Source organism: Pagrus pagrus, assembly GCF_965226575.1.
Source record: "Pagrus pagrus genome assembly, chromosome: 17".
NCBI classification, from domain to species: Eukaryota; Metazoa; Chordata; class Actinopteri; order Spariformes; family Sparidae; genus Pagrus; species Pagrus pagrus.
Genome location: NC_140201.1, coordinates 17,659,699 through 17,678,266, shown reverse-complemented (window position 1 = coordinate 17,678,266; position 18,568 = coordinate 17,659,699). Strand labels below are relative to the sequence as shown.

Sequence of the window (18,568 nt, the reverse complement as noted above, 5' to 3'; positions counted from 1 at the left end):
CACACACTAGAGGCAGCTCCAGCTCAGCTTTACCCCTTGCCGTTATCACAAACTCCCCGTCAGCTGAAAATATGCTCCAGTCAGCAGAGCCGTGAGTCCTACAGCAGCAGAATAGCTTATTGCTGTCTCTTTGTCACTGTATTCCTCTTCTTGTGGTCCCACCGGGTGCTCAACATCTAATGAATACGTATTGAATAGCTTACTCACTCATTGTCATCTGTGCACTACCACACTTTCCTCTCTTTAGTGGGCCTGCAAGCTGGTGTTAATGGATGGATTTGGATACCTGGCTTTATTTGTTTCAATGATGTCACATTACATTCTGAGAAAACAGAGGAGAATAGCAATAGAATAACAAACTACCTCTTCTTCCTAAAGTTAGTCCAAAGATATAAATACCCATTTACACTTGCTGAGTATGTTTCAATAAAATGTTGGCTTGTATTCCGACACCCTCTCCAGGATGAGTTGTGCAATTACAACCTTTATAAATGCAGCTCAGTTGATCTGAGGAAATTCAATTACCATCCCTTTGAGTATTCAGTGAAATACATTCAGGTAAAATGACTTTATGTCTGAATTGTTGCAGAGGTTTTGTGCAGGTAAAAGTTTTCTACCAGGTTGAAGGCATCTTTTGTTTTAGGTTCTACTGATAATATAGATTGTTTGCATCAGAAACTGCTGATCAAATGATTAGTTTATGTCAACAAACTGGAAGAAGTTAAATTGCAAAAAATTTATTACGCACAATCCAACCTGCAAGACATTCGATCATTTCAAAAATGGCACTTTATATGAGAGAAGACACAATCTATAATATGTGGTGTGTATTGTGTAGGTGTACATTAAACATACTTTGCCCATACACTAAAATCGTTGTAACCAAGGCAAATGTCTGTGCTAAATCGATCTGAAGTATCTAATCAAAGTCTAGTCAAAAGAAAATCTGTACTTTTTATAAATTATCTCTATTTAAAAAATCTTGACAACGTTACAGCATTATACCACCAGCATGTCTGCTGGGGGAGGCTTTAGAGGGATCTGGCCTAGAGTGAACCTCTTAGCCTTGAACTGATTTAGTTCATCTGGAGTAAGTTTGTCCTCAGTTGAAAACAGACTGTCCGATGCTCCACCGGCTGACACCGCTCCTGCTGCAGTCGGAGCAGCGGCTGTCCCAAACCCACCACTCGTCTGTCCAAAAATACTGCCGCTTCCAGCTGGAGCAGGTGCTGTTGCCCCGAAGCCGCTCCCGAATCCTCCTCCGGTGTTTGCTGTCGAGGAGAAACTGAACCCTGAGGCGGAGCCAAATCCAGAAGGGGCTGCTGGCGTGCTGGAGGTCGGAGCACTGAAGGAGAAAGAAGATGCCGCGGGGGAACCAAACCCAGAGGGAGGTTGTGTAGGAGCTGCTGAGGCACTGCCAAAACCTGTTGTGGATGATGGTGCCGCTGAGGAACCAAATCCACCACTTGCAGAAGCAAAGCTGAAAGAGCTGGCTTGGGCTGGTGCTGGTGCTGGTGCTGGAGCCCCAAAGCCTATAAAAGGCAAAAAGATTGTGAGTGATCACACAAGCAATGGCTCAATGGATCAGTTTATTCAGGAAAGACAAGCTAATTATAAATGATTTGTTATATAAATCCACAAACTTAAATTCAGATGGATTCATGTCCATGACACTACGTGTTGTAAAACCATCTGCTACAGCACTGTATTCAAGAGAGATGAGGGATTCTTCAAAGCAATAGTACATCCAGTTAGCTGAGCGTAGCACAAAGACTGGAAATGGGTAAACAGCTAGCACGGCTCTGTCCAAAAGTACCAACATCCATTCAAACAGAACACCTTAATAAGCACATTAATTTTAATCTCAAAGTGCTGAACTACTGCTTTACTGCCCTACTGTTAGGATTAAGTAATACTTAATGTTCACCTTTGCTTCCAAAGCTGGATGTAGAGGATCCAAATCCAGCCTCTGTCGTTGAACCAAAGCCACCTGAAGATGCCTGAGGTGCCGGGTTGTTTAACTCTGCAAGCTGCAAGGAAAATAATTATCATACCACGTTCACTGTATTTACAAAAAGTCCTCCATAAAAATAAATGGAGGCAGTGATACCATATTTGTGTGTCTTACCACAGCTGTGCGAGTCGATGGGTTCATAAGTTTCAGTTCCTGGATTCTGGTTCTCCACTGGTTGAGCAACTGATTGATACCATTAATCTGAACACATGAAACAGGAGTTTTCTTATTCATACTCTTTATAAAATTCAATATTTTAAACATCTTAACAAACAACACAGACTAATTCAACATCATGTGACTGGCTCCTGTTCACACAGACTTTTTAAAAACAAACAACTGGACAGTTTTGGTGATCGTCATCCTGCATCACAGGATCCACATGGGGAACATGTGTTACAGGGTAAGGAAATGATTTTCCTAAGTCTTCTACTTTCTTATCGGCCTGAAGACAAACGTTAGAAACGACATACATGAGCGACACTGCACTTACATAGCCCTGCAGATCTCCTGAAGCTTTAGTCTTGTAATACTCCAGCCTGAGCTCTTCTGGAGAGAGCTCAGTGAAACCTGGAGACAAGAAATACCAAACATGCTCAAGGTTAGTGTCGTGGTGATCGGTATAATACATAAGACATGTACATCTCTTGATGTGACAACAAATAACAACAAAAATCATGTTATTAAATGCGTATTTGATACAGACCAGATAAAGATGTCTTGGAGTTAGAATAACAGGAGAAGCCCCACTGCCCTGAACTCTCCCATATGTCCATGTCCATCTGAATTATCTCCCTGTGTGACCATGAGACAGACATCACATGAACTAAGTCCTAATGACAACATTCATTTTAATGCTGCACAAAAAACAAAACAAAACAAAATGGCAGACTCACAGTTTTTTGTCATCATCTTCATCACCAGCTGGCCCCTGATGTCCTCCTCCTCTTCCACCCCTGTCAAAGGTGCTTGGAGAATTAAGCTGTGAAAATCTGTTTTGACTGGAGAAACTGAATTCGGAGGACTTCACGTTATCTCTTCTTCCTCCACCTCCTCCACGGCCCCAGTCATTCCCTCCACCTCCACCTCCACCTCCACCTCCTCCTCCTCCTCCTCGTCCCCAGTCATTCCCTCCACCTCCTCCTCCTCCACCACCTCGACCCCAGTCATCACTTCCATGAGACGAGAAGGATGAAGGCTGGATGTAGGCTCCTTTTTGCTGAGAGGGATTCACCCAAACTCTGTTTCCAAACCCTAAAACATACAACATGCACACAAATACCAGTCAGTGTTGAGAACAAAAAGGGTTGGTGCTTGACAATTACAATCATTATACTATGCCCACATTGTTATTGTAATACAGCCACTTCTATAATCTACTCTGTATGTACAACACCTATAACAGCTTTTAGCCCAATAACTAATTTAGTGTAACTAGTGTCACCTTATCAGAACTTCGATGAATACCATATGTTGTACAATTGACAAAGGCCTTTCAGAAAAATGTATGATTTTGGCTTGTATAAATAAATCTGACTTGTCTTAAACTAGTCCCTCAAAGTGTAGTGCTACCATTATATGAAGCAAACACGGTTTTCTTCTACTTTATCGTTTTCCTTTCACATTGTGTTTTGCTGGCCTATAACATTTGTTTACCGTAGTTTCCTGACAGCGTTTTCTGCACCCCCTTTCTTTAATTTATTTCGTAACAGCAGGGCTAAAAGTGCTCCAGTTGTCAGACAAGACATTTAACTTAACGTTAAACCCACAAAAGAACCTAGAAGTGAGTTAATTCCTAACCCTTATGTTAAAGGGTAAGCCCCCTGTCATTATCTGCTCACCCCCATGCAGATGGAAAGTACGGTGAAGATTCATAGTTCACAAAACATTTCTACATAAGGTACATAAGGTCTACACTGGACAAGCTGTATGGACATTTTAAAACGAGTCCCCAACTACTTAATTTTTTCATGAAAATGCTATAACGCTGTTTTGCTGTGACTCTCCAGAAATGTTTTGTGGACTAAGAAACTTCACTTTTGTCCGCGTGTGGGTGAGGAGGCAATGACTGAATTTTAATTTTTAGGGGTAAATGTTAAAATAAAGACAATTTTGAAAGACCATGAAAATAGTACTCTTGATCAATGTGATTGCTCTTAAATTTGCACTGAGATGTACTTGTGTATGCATCATCAGTGTGCACTTGTATGTCTGTTTGTAGTGTGTTCATTGTTGTTGCTGCCCTTTCGACCAGGTCACTTTTGAAAGACATTTTAATCTCAACGAGGCTCTTACATGGTTAAATAAAAAAACAGTCTATATTCATATAGATAAACCCTACCTTTCTGACAGTTATAATGGTGGATTTTAGTTTCCCATTGAAAAGTACTACCTGACGCTTCTACTGTTTTGTCTGTTGTTACAGGTTAGTTGAGTTTATATTCAAATAAATGCTAGCTAACGTTACCACCACAATTCTGCCTGTTAGTTAGTGTAAGGTTAGCTAGTTAACGCAGGAGACCTACCTGCCTATTGTTACAGACTGAATTGACTTTGGGGATTTTAGGAGCTATGTTAAGTTTATTTCTGTTTGACGGTACCTCCACCTCCTCCTCTAGGCTGCTGCTGCTGCTGAGAAGAGCGATTGTTGTAGTTGTTGTTGTAGCTGTTGTTGTAGCCTCCACCACCGCCACCGCCGCCACCTCCTCCTCCTCCTCCTCCACCTCCTCTGTTTCCTCCCCTCGGGTGCTCGTTCCAGCACTTGTCGCCGTAACGACACCGGCCCTGAAGAAAGAAATTACACACCGGCATGTCTACGCGGTGCTACGCAACGTTTCCTCTCTGACTCCCGCTCGGCAGTGTTTTCATGCGACCACAGGAGGAAGCTCGCTCGAGTTCGTGTCGCAGGAGATTTACGTCACCGGTTACTAGGCTTGCCTACCAGCGACAACAGCGACCTCACGTGGCAGCCCAGTTAGCTTGTGGCATGTCAAAGTCCCATCTGGTTGGACAGGGTTTACGTTTAATCATACACTGCTAAATATATCGAAATGTTTACTTGAAGACGAATTATCTGTTTTACAAGCTCACTCACTAATATTTTTTTGAATGTCAGAAAGTGCTCAGCTACCAGGCATTGTTAGCATGTGCTTTGAGCTTAATTATAGGCCCTGCACACCCACACACACAGGTGTTTGCAATTATTCTGCTTGATCAGACTTCTTAAATTGGGCTGTACAATGCTGGAAGTTTCCTGAGGCCAATTTAGTAGTGAAGATACACTTTGGTAGCATGGCTGGACTATCCTGTTAGTGGGCCCTGGGGCAAATATTCCCAGACACTTCATTATGACTACCCTAGGTTTCCAATGTGTTCATTACTTTGTTGTGATTTGATTAAACACATCTTTCTTGAGTATTATTAATCATATGACAAATACGCAACAGTTAAGCTTGCCCCACCCTGCCAACAGGTGAGCAAACATTTTCAGAGATGAAAATCTTTCATGGCCTGTGAACACACACACGCACACACTGTACTGACATGTGAAAACCTGTGCGGGTGTACAAGAGCAAAAAGCACACACACCCTTGCACAGAGGTGAGGACGGTATGTCTTTTACAGTGTTTATATAAAACTTTGACTTAAACTGTCTCAGACTTGTCAAGATTAACCCTTTTCGAGAGTCATACATGCATGACAATGAATATGTTGACAACATCAGACAAAGGCTGTTGGATCTTAGTCAGGGAAATATAAAAAGAATGAGCAAAGATTTTCAATAAAATAGTATTTAATGGAAGTTTAATTGTTTACAGTTATTCAAAGAAGAGTACAAAGCAAACATTTTTCCTTCAAGATTTCCAAGAAATCATCTAATTTCTTACTTCAATTGACAAAATTATATAAATTGACAGAAGAAATGAAACAGACTTAAAAGCAATTGTTTTTTCCAAAATGCAATACTAAGATATAAAGCAAAATGTTTCTTATGGACAATAAATTAGAACATTAAGTGACAGTTAACGGAAAGTGCCTGTAAGGCCATGGAAAAGCTTCATAAAACTGTATAGATCATGTAAAAATACACATAATCTAAATATCAAAACATCAATACTGTAGTTTGACATTATATAGCATGACAAGTGTTATATATTATAGTTTTCTTGATAAATAAGGCATTCTTGATTAAGAACAGTAGCAGCAATACAATGCACATCCTGGCAAGAAGAGGCATGCAGCAGCTCTCAGCACATGTATAAATGTTGTCAACTTTGTCACAGGCAAGCATCAAATCTGATATTTGTTGTTAATTAAAAAAATTCAAATCTGTAAACATTTCTAGAGCTAATCTGGTGACCTCAGGGTTGTACCAAAGTATAATTCATCACATAAAATATATATTTATATCATATTATATTATTTATATATATATTTTTTTTTACAAAAATATGAAGTGCTTGCTGAGTAATAAAATATCTGTAGGAAAACATATGTAGAGACATCCAATGTTGTAACAAATGATATGAAAAAATAAATGATAATAGCACTTAGCTTAGTTCAAATAAGCTTGACAATAAAGAAAGAAATGGACTATAATCCATGAAAAAGAAATAGTGCACATGTAGACATTACTACTTCTTTAGCCCTTTGCTCAGTAAGGACAAACCATGTATGCTGAGACGGAGGACCAATGGGTGAACTTCTTTGGTACATCCTGTCTTTATCCACAGCCTGTCGCTGTCTCTCCTCAGCATCACGTCGGTGGGGGCGAGCAGCTGTTCTGCCAGTTGGAAGGCCTGGCTGTCCTGCAGCAGGACCGCAGGACACTGGATGGAGTAAGGCTCGCTGCTCTCTTTAAGCCCGCACACCTGGTGAGATAGATGGATAGGTTGATGAATAGGTCTTCATTGCAAAGTCTCTGTATAAAGGTTTAAATCGGAAAATAAATGGATAAATGGAAATAGCTGACTTGTCTGTCGTTGTGGCTTCGAGAAAGTTACAAAAGATGTTGTTTTTTGTACAAATTAAACAAACTACATATATTTTGGTCAATAAGTGAGCTCTAGATCTTTTTCCCCCTTAATGCTAAGCTAAGCCAATCGGCTGCTGGTTGTAGCCTCATATTAAGTGTGTAGACACAAAAGTAGTATCAATTTGTACTGTATTAATATTTTTTTAACAGTTTTTGCACTGATTGAGTCAAATGAATAAGTCACAATAATAACATTTCAATTCTTGTGTAACATTCAACAGTGTGAAAATGTGCAGTAAAACAAGTAAACGAACCAGTGTGTCGAAGGCCTCCAGAAAATCAGGACAGCTCTCACTCAAGAAGCTCAGAGTTTCATCAGGCAACGCTGCAAAAAACAATTAAACACACAAAATGATCAAACTGTGGGAAAGGTATTTCTTGTTTTGCTCTGAACACTGTTTCTGTCGTTCAACCTCACCTTCCATGGCACTGACCAACAGGTGAGCTGCATTGAGGTGGGCAGGAATGGCACACAGGCTGTCCTCAGCGGGACTGTTGATGCAGAGCTGGTTCACTATAGCTATCACTAATTTACTCTGACTCTCTGACAACTCCTCTTGCCCGACCGTATCCAACGTTTCGCCACAACACATGTCCTCCAGCTGACAGTGAGAGGTACAGGGAGGAAGGAAAATGAAAACAGTCAAAACAATTGATTTTTGCCCCAGTATACTGTCTTTAAAAGAAATAAACTGTGTTTATCGGTGACTGTGTCCATGTATGGGTGTTGGGGTCATGTCACTCACCAGACACTGCAGATATGACAGAGCAGTTCTGTCCTCCAGAGCGTCTTGGAGCTCCTTGAATAAGGCATGTCGAGTTGGCTGGGAGAGCTCGGCCAGAGGAGAAAGGTCCATCTCCTGTGATCCTGTAAGAGACCGAGAGATACTCCTGAAGTCCTGAACATATAGGCGTCTCTTTAGTTCGTTTTTCATAGTCGATGGCAGCCTAAAAGCCCTATAGTGGTCCCAGACACCCTATTGAGTGTCTTTCCTCTATGATATATGTCACAAGTGTATTTTTACTGTATTATTGCAGATTTTAATTTTATTTTATATACTGCCAGGTAGCTTGTAAATTTGCCCACCCAGGATCCATCAAGCTTTATGTTACTGCAACCTTTAATAATACTGTACATCATCATCATCATCATCATCATCATAATTTATTTGTTGATTATATTTTATTATTAATCTGAATTTGCAAAGTGACTTGAAACTAAAGTTTTCAAATAAATGTAGTGAAGTAAAATGTACAATATTCTGCCTCTGATGGACATAAAGTAGGGGGAAAATGGAAAAACTCATCTAAAGTAATAGTTCCTCAAAATTGTACATAAGGGTTGCACTTCCTCACCACTGCTGGTCAGCTAATATTTTAGAAAAAATAACTTGTGAAGCTGTTGAAACAACGAGTCAATTAATTCACAATGCTGTTTGTGTCTGAAAGAAAAGGGAACCAATTTCAGTTCCATTGTTTTATGGTTGACTTTTACTTCCTTGTAAACGAAAATACAAATGATGTAATAAAAAAACAGTTAAACAGTCAGATATGTTATATCCCATTAATGAGTAACTGGCCAAATATACAAATGAATGGGAGCGCACCATTTTGCACCGCACTGGGAAATACGGTCTCTGGACTCTTCTTCCCATTGCACTTGCCGTCCATCATATCCAAGGAATCGTGGGATGGCGTGGATAGCATAGTTGAGTCTGACTCAAAGCCTCCTATTGTGCCAGGTTGTAGGCATATATCTGAAAATGCACACAACATCATGGATGAACACACAGAGGAGGAAGGTATAGTAAACAACTAAGGTGCACAAGCTTATAGTAAATACAAAACGAAACCACATCCTTAAACAACAGCCTGTGAGTTGTCAAATTAATGAATTGGTTTTACTATAAGTTGAGGATGTTCGCCTAACAGTCTTGTTTTACTTCTCTCTTTTATACTAATGTTTATCGGCAATTTGATCAATTTTTCATGCACAATATTTGAGATGCAAAGCTGAACCTGTGGCATTGTTTCTGGCGCTTGATAGTATTTCTAGTCAGTGAGAAAAACGCAGAAAGGAGAAGTGACACTGGGATTAACGCTCCGGACATTTCTTTACCAACATACACACACAAAGACACAAACCCGTCCTCAAACACACTCACCAAACTGTCCATTCTTTTTAATCTCCAGTTCCAGGATGCTGTATGCAATGACCGTACCAGAAGGGATCTCCAAGGAAACATTGCTGTTCGCCTCAATGTTGTTGCTTTCCTTCACGCACACCTGAGAATACACGTACAGACACAAAGCGTTTTTTGGACCTGATGAATTAAAATATTTCTGGATGGGCGAGCTGATAATTGTGCTGCTGAAAGAGACTTTAAATGAGAAACAATTTTATGGAACAACTGACAGACATTGAATCTTTCCCCAGAATATGACACTAATGTTAAAGCTGGATTTCCCCCAAATAAAAATAACAGTAAAGTCTCATACAAACATAATCCCTTTAAATCATCACTTAGGACTCATAGAAATGTGTGGCTGCATCTGTATCGACATAATCCCACATCGCAGTCTCCGTCTCTCTCCTCTGCTCTAGGTCTGTCACGAAGAGCTGCCAGTCTGTGTGTCTGTTTGACTGAGGGCAGGGTGAGGCTACACACACACACACACACAATATTTATTGATTTTACCAGAAATGGTCATCACACTGAAACGGATCACGCGCACTCGAGCCCCCCTACACCCACCTTCGCAGAGCTCCCCAGCATTAGCCCGATCATGCCCCCGAAGCTACACTGCTCCTTTTTCTTCTGGGTGACGTTGCACGAGCTGGTGGTGAAGATCCTGTCCTTCACCACTGCCAGCAACTCAGCTCGCTTCTGCATCTGCTTCACCAGCCTGTGCTGCATGTCCACCTGCCTGATGCAAAGAGATGCCGGTTTTTAATCTACAACAGCAATGCAGTGCATGTGTAGCATTTAGTTAATCTTATGTGTCAGTCATTAACAGTGATGACTGCATTCAGATGAAATGACTGAGATAAGGAACAGATCACGAGAAACATAGTAAGATGACACTATTGATGGTGGTGATTAAGTCTCTTAATGCGTCTTGTCTGACGTCTAAATACATTTATAGTGCTCATCTCATTAATAATGAAGTCATCAGCCTGTCACCCTCTGCTGACTATGTGCAAACAGTACAAAAAGGAACTATTCAGTACCTGTCACTGGAGTCACGTAGCAGCTTCTTCACATCAAGTTCCTCTTTTTTCAGCTTGCCAAAACATGATTGGAGCTTGGAGGAGCCCCGCCCCTCCAGTGTTAGGTTTACAGAGCCAGCCTCGGTGTCCAGCTTCCCAGAGAGTAAGTCCCCATACGTCCCCTCATAAGTCACAAAATCTGTCTCAGACACTCCTGAAAAGACATGTGGTGTAAGCATATATTATTTATTATATAAATATATATTATTTACTTGTTTGACATGTATGGATGAAACTTATAAACGTATGTATTTATTTGTGTTGTTATTGTATCACTATTGTCATATATGTATTTGTATTTCTTTCAAGCCTAATTCCAAAAAAGTTGGGACAATGTATGGAAAAAAAAAACAGAATGCAATGATTTGCATATGCGTTTCTTTTTGGAAACTATGTTCATTTGGATACAGTACAAAAGGTGCGTTGTCAAGTCAGAGCTGGGGATAGAGTTGAGTTGACCGTGTTCCAGCACAACAAGTTGGAATACCATTTCTAGCTAGGTTAGCCATCGTTCGCAAAACTAGTCGATGACAACCCATTACCCAGTATTTTCTGCATATAAATACTGAAGCAACATGTCTAAGGATAGAAATTGCACCATACTGTGTGTAAGACTAATATAATATGACACATCCAGCTGCATGGGAGCGTCCCAACATTTTTGGAATCAAGGTTGTATTTGTTTTTTGTTTTTTTACTTAGCTACATACTGTTTATGTATTTCTATTCCACATTTTCTATTATAGCAAATTTAGCCACTTTAGCAATGTAAACCTCTCATTTTCATGCTAGTCAAGCTCATTTGAATTGAACCGCTTCATGCAATGTGAAACCGTTTGTCACACAAAAAGCTCACGCGCATGGAAATAAAATATCACAATCACATAACTTGAGCAATTTCTATGCCTTTGCATGGTTTGAACGGTCTGCATGTCCACAACTACATACCCGGAGTGAGCACCTTGTCACCCTGCAACAAGTCGCTGAGGGTGAAATCTGTCGGTTGGTACTTGGGTTTCTGCCAGAACCAGACGCAGTTGCGTTTCACGACCAGCGCCATGGGAACCAGCTTGTGTGAGTCATTTATTCTGGAAACGTGGATGAGACTTCCCTCGGTGTCAATCTGACGTAGGAAGTTGGCAGTGGCTTTGGAAAACATGGCCTCAGCAGACGAGGACTGCAGACAGCTGGAACAGAGAGAGATGCTTAAGGCCTTAATTTGACCTCATTTTGGAAGAGCATAGAAGAGAAATGCTCTTATTCAAACCACGAGGGTAATTTCCAGTTGGTATTCTCCCCAGTTCTCCCCTCTCGACAAAGTTTACCCGAGTTTGAGAAGTCCCAGCAAAGCTGAGCAAACCCCGAGTGGGTGATTGTGACTATCATGACTTGTCGAGCCCTGCAACAGTAGGCAATGACTCAGACTAAAAGGAAGTCCCCTGCATGTTGGTAACATATTAGTGTGACCACAAATGAACGCGTTCAAACACACATACACACCCCAGACTTGTTAATTCTGCCGGCTCAGCTTTCATACCTTGAATATTTAAAGTAATGAGGCGTGATGGGGATTTGTGCTGTGAGGGAAGAGAGGGGAGGAAGAATAGAGGAAAGGCTGCTGGTTTGGGGAATGTTAGAGTTAAACATGAGAAGGCGTCGTTGGCTGGAGGACAGCGAGAGGAGCCAGTGAGGGGAAATGAATGTTAGAACAGGAGAGAGCACCGACCTCTGGATCTTTCCCACTGAACAAAATCAAGAACACCAACGCCTTCTCAGTATAAGTCAACTCCCCTCGACGTGACATCTCAGCGTGTTGAGTCACTTGTTCTGAATTATTTAACAGTTGTCTTAACGTCAGTGGGGACCTTTCTCTCACCTTAAACTCTATTCCAAAAGCTCGAGTATGCTGTTTCTAAATATTTAATGTTTCTTTTGTTTAGTGTGAGGTGGACCAAGGAAACAAGGGAGAGAGAGAGAGAGGAGGACATGATAGCTTCTTGTTTAAAGGGGCACTGTGTAGTTTTATTATTTATAATATTAAAGGTGCTATTTGTATTTTTTTGTATTCTCATTCCCATAACTGACGCTTTGGGGTGGTGGCTGACCCGTCCTACAATCCCCGAAGCTTCAGTAAGTTTTTGACAGGTTGGGAATGAGTCAACTGTTCTTATAAATAGCACCATTAATGAGGTAATAGTACAAATTCTTTTTCCATAACTGAATAAACAAGCTGTTCTCAGAGGAAAATAAGGTCCCCGGAACACTGTTTGAAGCTAGAAAGGTGGCAGGGTCCGCCAAATATAAACAAAGTGAAACGGTATGAAATTGTGTATGTTTTTTCAGTTTATTCAGTCGTGAAATGGAACGGAGAGTTTCTTTATTTTGTTTGTTGTGGGCATAACAAAAACAATAAAGATCTTTTTCTTCTGATTAAAATGTCTTTCCCTAAAACTACATAATGCACCTTTTACCACTTCTAAAGATAACGTGACCTCAAACAAACACTCTAAGGTCACTTTTGACCTGGAACTGAAGTCCATAATAGAATAAAGTTTCAAGAAAAGCAGAATGGACCACTATTTCCTATAAAAAGCATGAGTATATACAGTCCCAGTTGGTTTTGCGCCCCCACAACATTCCTGCCCCGTGTAAACAACTTACACACAGCCACACACACTCGCACGTGTGCCAGCGCGCGTGTGTATTTCCCGGCAGTACACTTCACTAATATAACCAGGCTGCAGTGGCTGGGAGCTGTGCGTGCCTTCGTGGTGATCTCAACATGAGCCCGAAAGGGCGCATGACTCGGATTACGAATGTAAAATCAGATGAATTCAGCGGAGAAAAGTATTCTGACTGCAAAAATCATAACAACCCGACCGCATTCATCTCACGTGTATCTCAAGCAGACAAGACTGACTCAGCGTAAACGAGCTCACCTTAAAACAGCTTATGGAAAACTCTTCAAGTTCAGGTTTTGGCGTCGTTCGGTGCGTCCGCCGTGCGTAAAAGTGGACCGAGTTGTCCAAACGCGGGCAGAAACGGTCCCCTGGCTCTAACAATGACGCTTCCCTCAGACTGTTGATACAGGACTAATAACAGCGGTGTACAGTCAGAGCTGTGGCTGAATGGTGGGACAAGGTTTGACTGTAGCTGTCCTCTTCTCGGAGGAGGATAGAGACCGCCTCCTCCCACCCTCACTGCAGAGTTAATTATGATCATATGAACTCAGGAATCTCTCTCTCTCTCTCTCTCTCTGTGTGTGTGTGTGTGTGTGTAGTGTATTTGAGGACATGAGCGGACTTGCCCATTTCTTCTTTTCCCACTAAACTCGAAGTGAAAATTGTGCCTTATTGATTCATTCATTCATTCAGCTCTGCTGCAGGCCTACATAACAGTAGTGGTTTTCAAACTAGCTGAACTGGTTGTGACACGCTGCTGTCAGCTACACCAAATCCTTTCTCGTTAAGAGCACTTCCTGTGAAGTTTAGTGAACGAATTCAAACTTTTTTTTCCCACCGAGAAATAACAAAAAAGTTCTGTACCTTGTACCTTTGTAGATGACAAATTATCAAAATATCACACAAATAGCACAATTATCGGTAGCCTATGTGCATTCCCTTCACATACATAAGTGCCAGGTGTGCACATGATGCTGAAAGTGTGTTAAACCTCATCTAGGTGGAAAATGAGTGGAAAGCCCCTTACGTGAGAAGAAAACCACTTCCGGTGTCAGTGCTATTGGCAGAGGACAAACTAGTCTATGTGGTGGGACAGATTGACAATGAAAGTGGGTGGGTGTGTTGCATTTTGGTTCGTGACATGCTTGCCAGTAGTGAGTAAGTAGTAACTTTGCAGAGGCTGACAGGGAGTTGTCACTCAGATGTAGAGATAATGGTCCTCTGTCCCCCTGAGCTATGAATAAACCAAGCTGCACACATGTAGTCACAGCCGGCTCAGACTCCTGTAAAATTTGCTCAGGGCCCAGTGGTGGACGAACTTAAGTCAAAGAAGCAGTTTCACAATACTTAAAGGTGCTATGTGTAAGAATTTTAGTTATTTCACGTAGTGATCAACACAATGTGAAGACATGATATCTTGGATTTGTCAAAAAAAAACATCCCTGCAACACAAGACGTATACGTCTTGTGTTGCAGGGATGTTTTTTTAAGTTAGCGTGCTAACCAGCTAGCCACTCGCCGCATTGTACTTATAGAGAACAACACCAACACTACTCTGGTGCTCTGAGCTCCCAGTCTGGACAGACTCAGCTAATATGACTGCTAGCTGCACGGTTAACTGAGCTTACCAGCAGCTACAGTTAGCAGCAGTTAGCGGTTACTCTGGTGATATGCTATTTGTTTGGAGTTGGACCAAAAAAAAAGCAAGCTGTCAAAAATAACCCTTCCCCTGCTTGTCCTAGGATCTACGACTTTGCCAATAGAATCCTTTAGGATTGCCACACATTTCTACAAATCCTACACAAATTCTGTAAGAAGATGTGGTTTCTTTAGGATTTTTTTTTTTTTTTTTTTAGAATCCTATTAGACTTTTTCATCTCCTTTATGAAAAGAATGTTTTGTTCTTGTAGGATTTCCACACTCCTGTTGTTATTTTTGCTATTGGATCTCACATATATTTTAAAGACTAGAAGAGACTTCTTTGATACATTTTGACAAGAATTACCAATAAAACTGTTATTTCTTTTTCAGAATCTGATTGATAATGGATTCTTGGAAAATCATGTTAAGGCACTGCACCACAAATAGCTTATTGAAAATGCCCAAGAAAACATATTGCTTGTTTCAGCGTCATACTCTGCATGTTCCACCTCGTGTTTTCTGTTAGTATTATTATTTATTCATTATTAAAATAACACAAAGTATCATGGTCAATGGATATTACCTCCTCAACCCCTGAGTGTAACTGGAACATCCAGCTCAAAGTAAAGTGTTCATGGCTTCTCATGAGTTAGTAATACAGAGTGAGCCACTTTCTAGCAATCATGTTTTCATGTTAAGACCTGCCATCTTGACGCTGGGCAACCAATGACCAGCACGAATGACGACCAGTGATCATGTTGTGGTACCAACAGACAACTTATCTAACTACTGTAAGATACAAGCATGGAGGAACCACATTTTACATTTGAATGTTTAATTGATTTTCATTTTATTTTATTTTTTTCATTTATCCAATGGATTGTGGGGGAAACCGAAGCACTCGGAGGAAACCCACATGGTCACAGGGAGGAAAACTCCACACAGAGAGAACTCAGCCATGTGGTCGAGCTCTCTCTGTGAGGCTGCAGTGCTAACCACTGAGCCACGGTGCCGTCCCAGGATGGTGATGTCATGACCTGTCCTACTCTGCCTGTGACTGGCTAATGCTGATTTTCTTACTCCAAGCCTACCCAGTCTTATTTCCCATGCCTGAACCTAACCAAACCAACCAATGAAGGCAACAAAGCAGAGGCAGAGTAGGACAGGTCATGACATCACCATCCTGGAAAGTAAAGTTTGGATTGTCTATATGCACTAAATGGTGTCACACAGCAGGTGTCCGGCTTTGTGCACCATGTGTAGTCAGTGCAAAAGTAAGATGATGTTTTCAGTTTTCAGTTGCCCTCTGGATAGGTTTAGGAAAGGGTCATGGTTGGGGGCTCCATAGCGTTTTCGGCTATGTATACCTGGGTGCTAAGAGTATCGCTGAAAAAAAAAGGGTCCTGTGGTCTGTTACAGCCACTTTCTTATCTCAACAGCCTGCTCCTCAGGGACTTCAGCCTCTTTCACACATTCTGGCTCCTGTACAACGTAAAATATCCCCTCCGTGTGTTCGGGATCATGGGCAGCGCAGAGGGTCCCATCCACAAGTTCTTGATCATGTGCAACACAGAGGAAGTCGACTGCCACAGGTTCTGGTCCTGGAAGACACGGAGGGACTCCTCTTCCACAAGTTCTGGTTCCTGTAAGACACGGAGGGACTCCTCTTCCACAAGTTCTGGTTCCTGTAAGACACGAAGGGACTCCTCTTCCACAAGTTCTGGTTCCTGTAAGACACGGAGGGACTCCTCTTCCACAAGTTCTGGTTCCTGTAAGACACGGAGGGACTCCTCTTCCACAAGTTCTGGGTCCTTCAGCTCTTGCATGAGTCGGATATTTTCTGTTCTGAGGACCTGATTGGCCTCTTCCTCAGCCTTGAGCTTCGCATCAAGCTCAGCATTTTTTAAGATTTGATCATAAAGTTGGATTTTCAGATCAATGTTATCAGACTTCAGGTCGATGATAAGAGACAGTTTGTCGTACTCAACTTTCTGATGGTAAGCATTCTGCTCCAAAATCATATCCTGGACCTGCTTCTTGTGCTCTGACACCGTCCTGGCATGAGACTTCAGATGTATATTGACCTTCTCCTGAAGGGTTGCATTCATCCATTTCTCTGCCTTGATGTCAGTGTCATACCTTTGCTGGAGATCGTTGTGTGAAGCAGTTAGCTCCTCGAGCTCTCTCTTAACCGCCAACAACTCATCCGGGTTCTTCTGTGCAGCCAACTGTTGTTGCTGGATCTTGTGCGACTCACAGATAGCATTGTATGCTGTGTTAAGCTCATTGAATGATTTTGTGTATGAAGAAGTGAGATTGTTAATCCGTCTCTCAGAATCCCACTGCTTCTTCATCTGTTCATCCAACTTACTTTGCATTTCCTCCAGCTGTTGGCTAAGCTCGACAATCACCTTGTGCTGCGTGTCACACTCGAGTCTTTCTTTCTGTAAAAGGTCTCTATTAATCTTTCTGCAGCTTTTCTCTTGATGGAGCTCATTATTCAAATACAGAATCTGCTCCCAGACACTATTGTTTTCATTTCTTTCTACTTCCAGTTTGGCAAAGAGCTTGGAAGTGTGTTCTGTTGCTCTTTGGAGCTGAGTTTTCAGCTCCTCTACCCCTTTGACAAGAGCCTTCTTCTCTGTCCCGCTGACAAAGTTGGAGATCAGAGCCTTGGTGCTGTTGTAGGTTGACTGAACTATATGAACAAGTGTCATCTTGTCTTGCTGTCTGGAGTTGTTGTCTGTCTCAAAATGATCGCCTGTTGAACAGTTCTCAGATAAAACTACTGTCTAAACACTTGTGAAATATGTCTAGACCTGCAATGATCACCTGTTAAAGGTTTTCAAGTGAAATGAATCTGTATCAGCTCTGCTGTTAATATACTGCTGATGCGCAGAATGGAACTAGAGATCAAAGCCAAATTGTGTCTTTTTAAGTCGTTTCCTTTGATGTTCTGTTGTTGTTTCTCAAATGTTTAGAATTTATTTTTTTTTTTTTAGAATTTTTATGTCCTCAGACAATTTCAATGAGATAAAAAATGAAAAATGAAAAAATAAAAAATAAATAAAATCATTTAATACGTAACAGATATTCCAGTTGAAACAGTACAGTGTAAAACCATATTAGAAATAAACACCTCTCTTATTTTTTGGGTGGTGTTTATTCAGTTATGGAGGGCTATCAAATAAATATTTCTAATAAATGTATTTCTGGCTGTGTATTATTACTTTAATAATAATGTCATAGAATAATCACTTTTCCAAGTGGTAATTTCTTTTCCAAAGCTGCACAGTGCACATTTAAGTAGAGGCCAGAAAAGAGAGAAAAACAAGATGGCTGCTGTATTTTTTTGTCCCTACCGTGAGAATATCTGTGTGACTGGTGACACGCGGTACATCTCACCCATACTGGCCTCTCTTCACTGGCTCCCTGTACGTTTTAGGATTGATTTTAAGATTTTATTGTTTGCCTGCAAATCCCTAAATGGGCTAGCTCCAGCCTACCTTACTGACCTTTTATAACTTTATGTCCCATCAAGGTCACTCAGGTCCGCCGACCAGCTGATCGTGGTTGTCCCAAGGTCAAAGCTGAAGCACAGGGGAGATCATGCTTTTGCATCTGTGGCCCCCAAACTCTGGAACGAGCTGCCTCTAGATGTTAGGCTGGCCCCCACACTGCCTGTTTTTAAATCTTGCCTCAAAACACATTTTTATTCTTTGGCTTTTAATTCAGTATGAGAATGGCCCCTGTCTGTCCTTGTGTCTGTCTTAACTGGTCTTTGTGTTTTTACTATGTTAGCCATTTCAGTTTTATTGTACAGCACTTTGGTCAGCTGTTGTTGTTTTTAAATGTGCTTTATATATACATTTTGATTGATTGATTGATTGATTGATTGATTGATTGATTATAGCAACAATTTGTCA

At 41.2% G+C, this 18,568-nt stretch overlaps 2 protein-coding genes across 3 annotated transcripts; both read right to left on the bottom strand.

Annotated features, from left to right (window-relative positions):
* Positions 1-273: 273 nt before the first annotated feature.
* Positions 274-4,931, bottom strand: nup42 (nucleoporin 42). Of its 2 annotated transcripts, none has more exons than XM_084379179.1 (7): positions 4,615-4,931; positions 2,911-3,268; positions 2,721-2,809; positions 2,508-2,584; positions 2,129-2,215; positions 1,928-2,030; positions 274-1,517 (listed from the first exon to the last, which is right to left on the bottom strand). In XM_084379179.1, the coding sequence occupies exons 1-7, from the start codon at positions 4,823-4,825 to the stop codon at positions 1,000-1,002; spliced, it is 1,443 nt and encodes a 480-aa protein (XP_084235305.1). In that variant the 5' UTR covers positions 4,826-4,931; the 3' UTR covers positions 274-999. The 2 variants fall into 2 exon arrangements, with proteins under 2 accessions (XP_084235305.1, XP_084235304.1); XM_084379178.1 differs by having other exon boundaries at positions 274-1,532; positions 4,615-4,927.
* An 870-nt stretch (positions 4,932-5,801) lies between these two features.
* On the bottom strand, positions 5,802-14,431 carry LOC311272628 (gasdermin-E-like). Its single transcript, XM_084379177.1, has 10 exons — positions 13,260-14,431; positions 11,269-11,507; positions 10,282-10,474; positions 9,806-9,977; positions 9,215-9,335; positions 8,657-8,806; positions 7,796-7,917; positions 7,468-7,651; positions 7,304-7,374; positions 5,802-6,885 (listed from the first exon to the last, which is right to left on the bottom strand). The coding sequence occupies exons 2-10, from the start codon at positions 11,477-11,479 to the stop codon at positions 6,649-6,651; spliced, it is 1,461 nt and encodes a 486-aa protein (XP_084235303.1). The 5' UTR covers positions 11,480-11,507; positions 13,260-14,431; the 3' UTR covers positions 5,802-6,648.
* Positions 14,432-18,568: the final 4,137 nt, after the last annotated feature.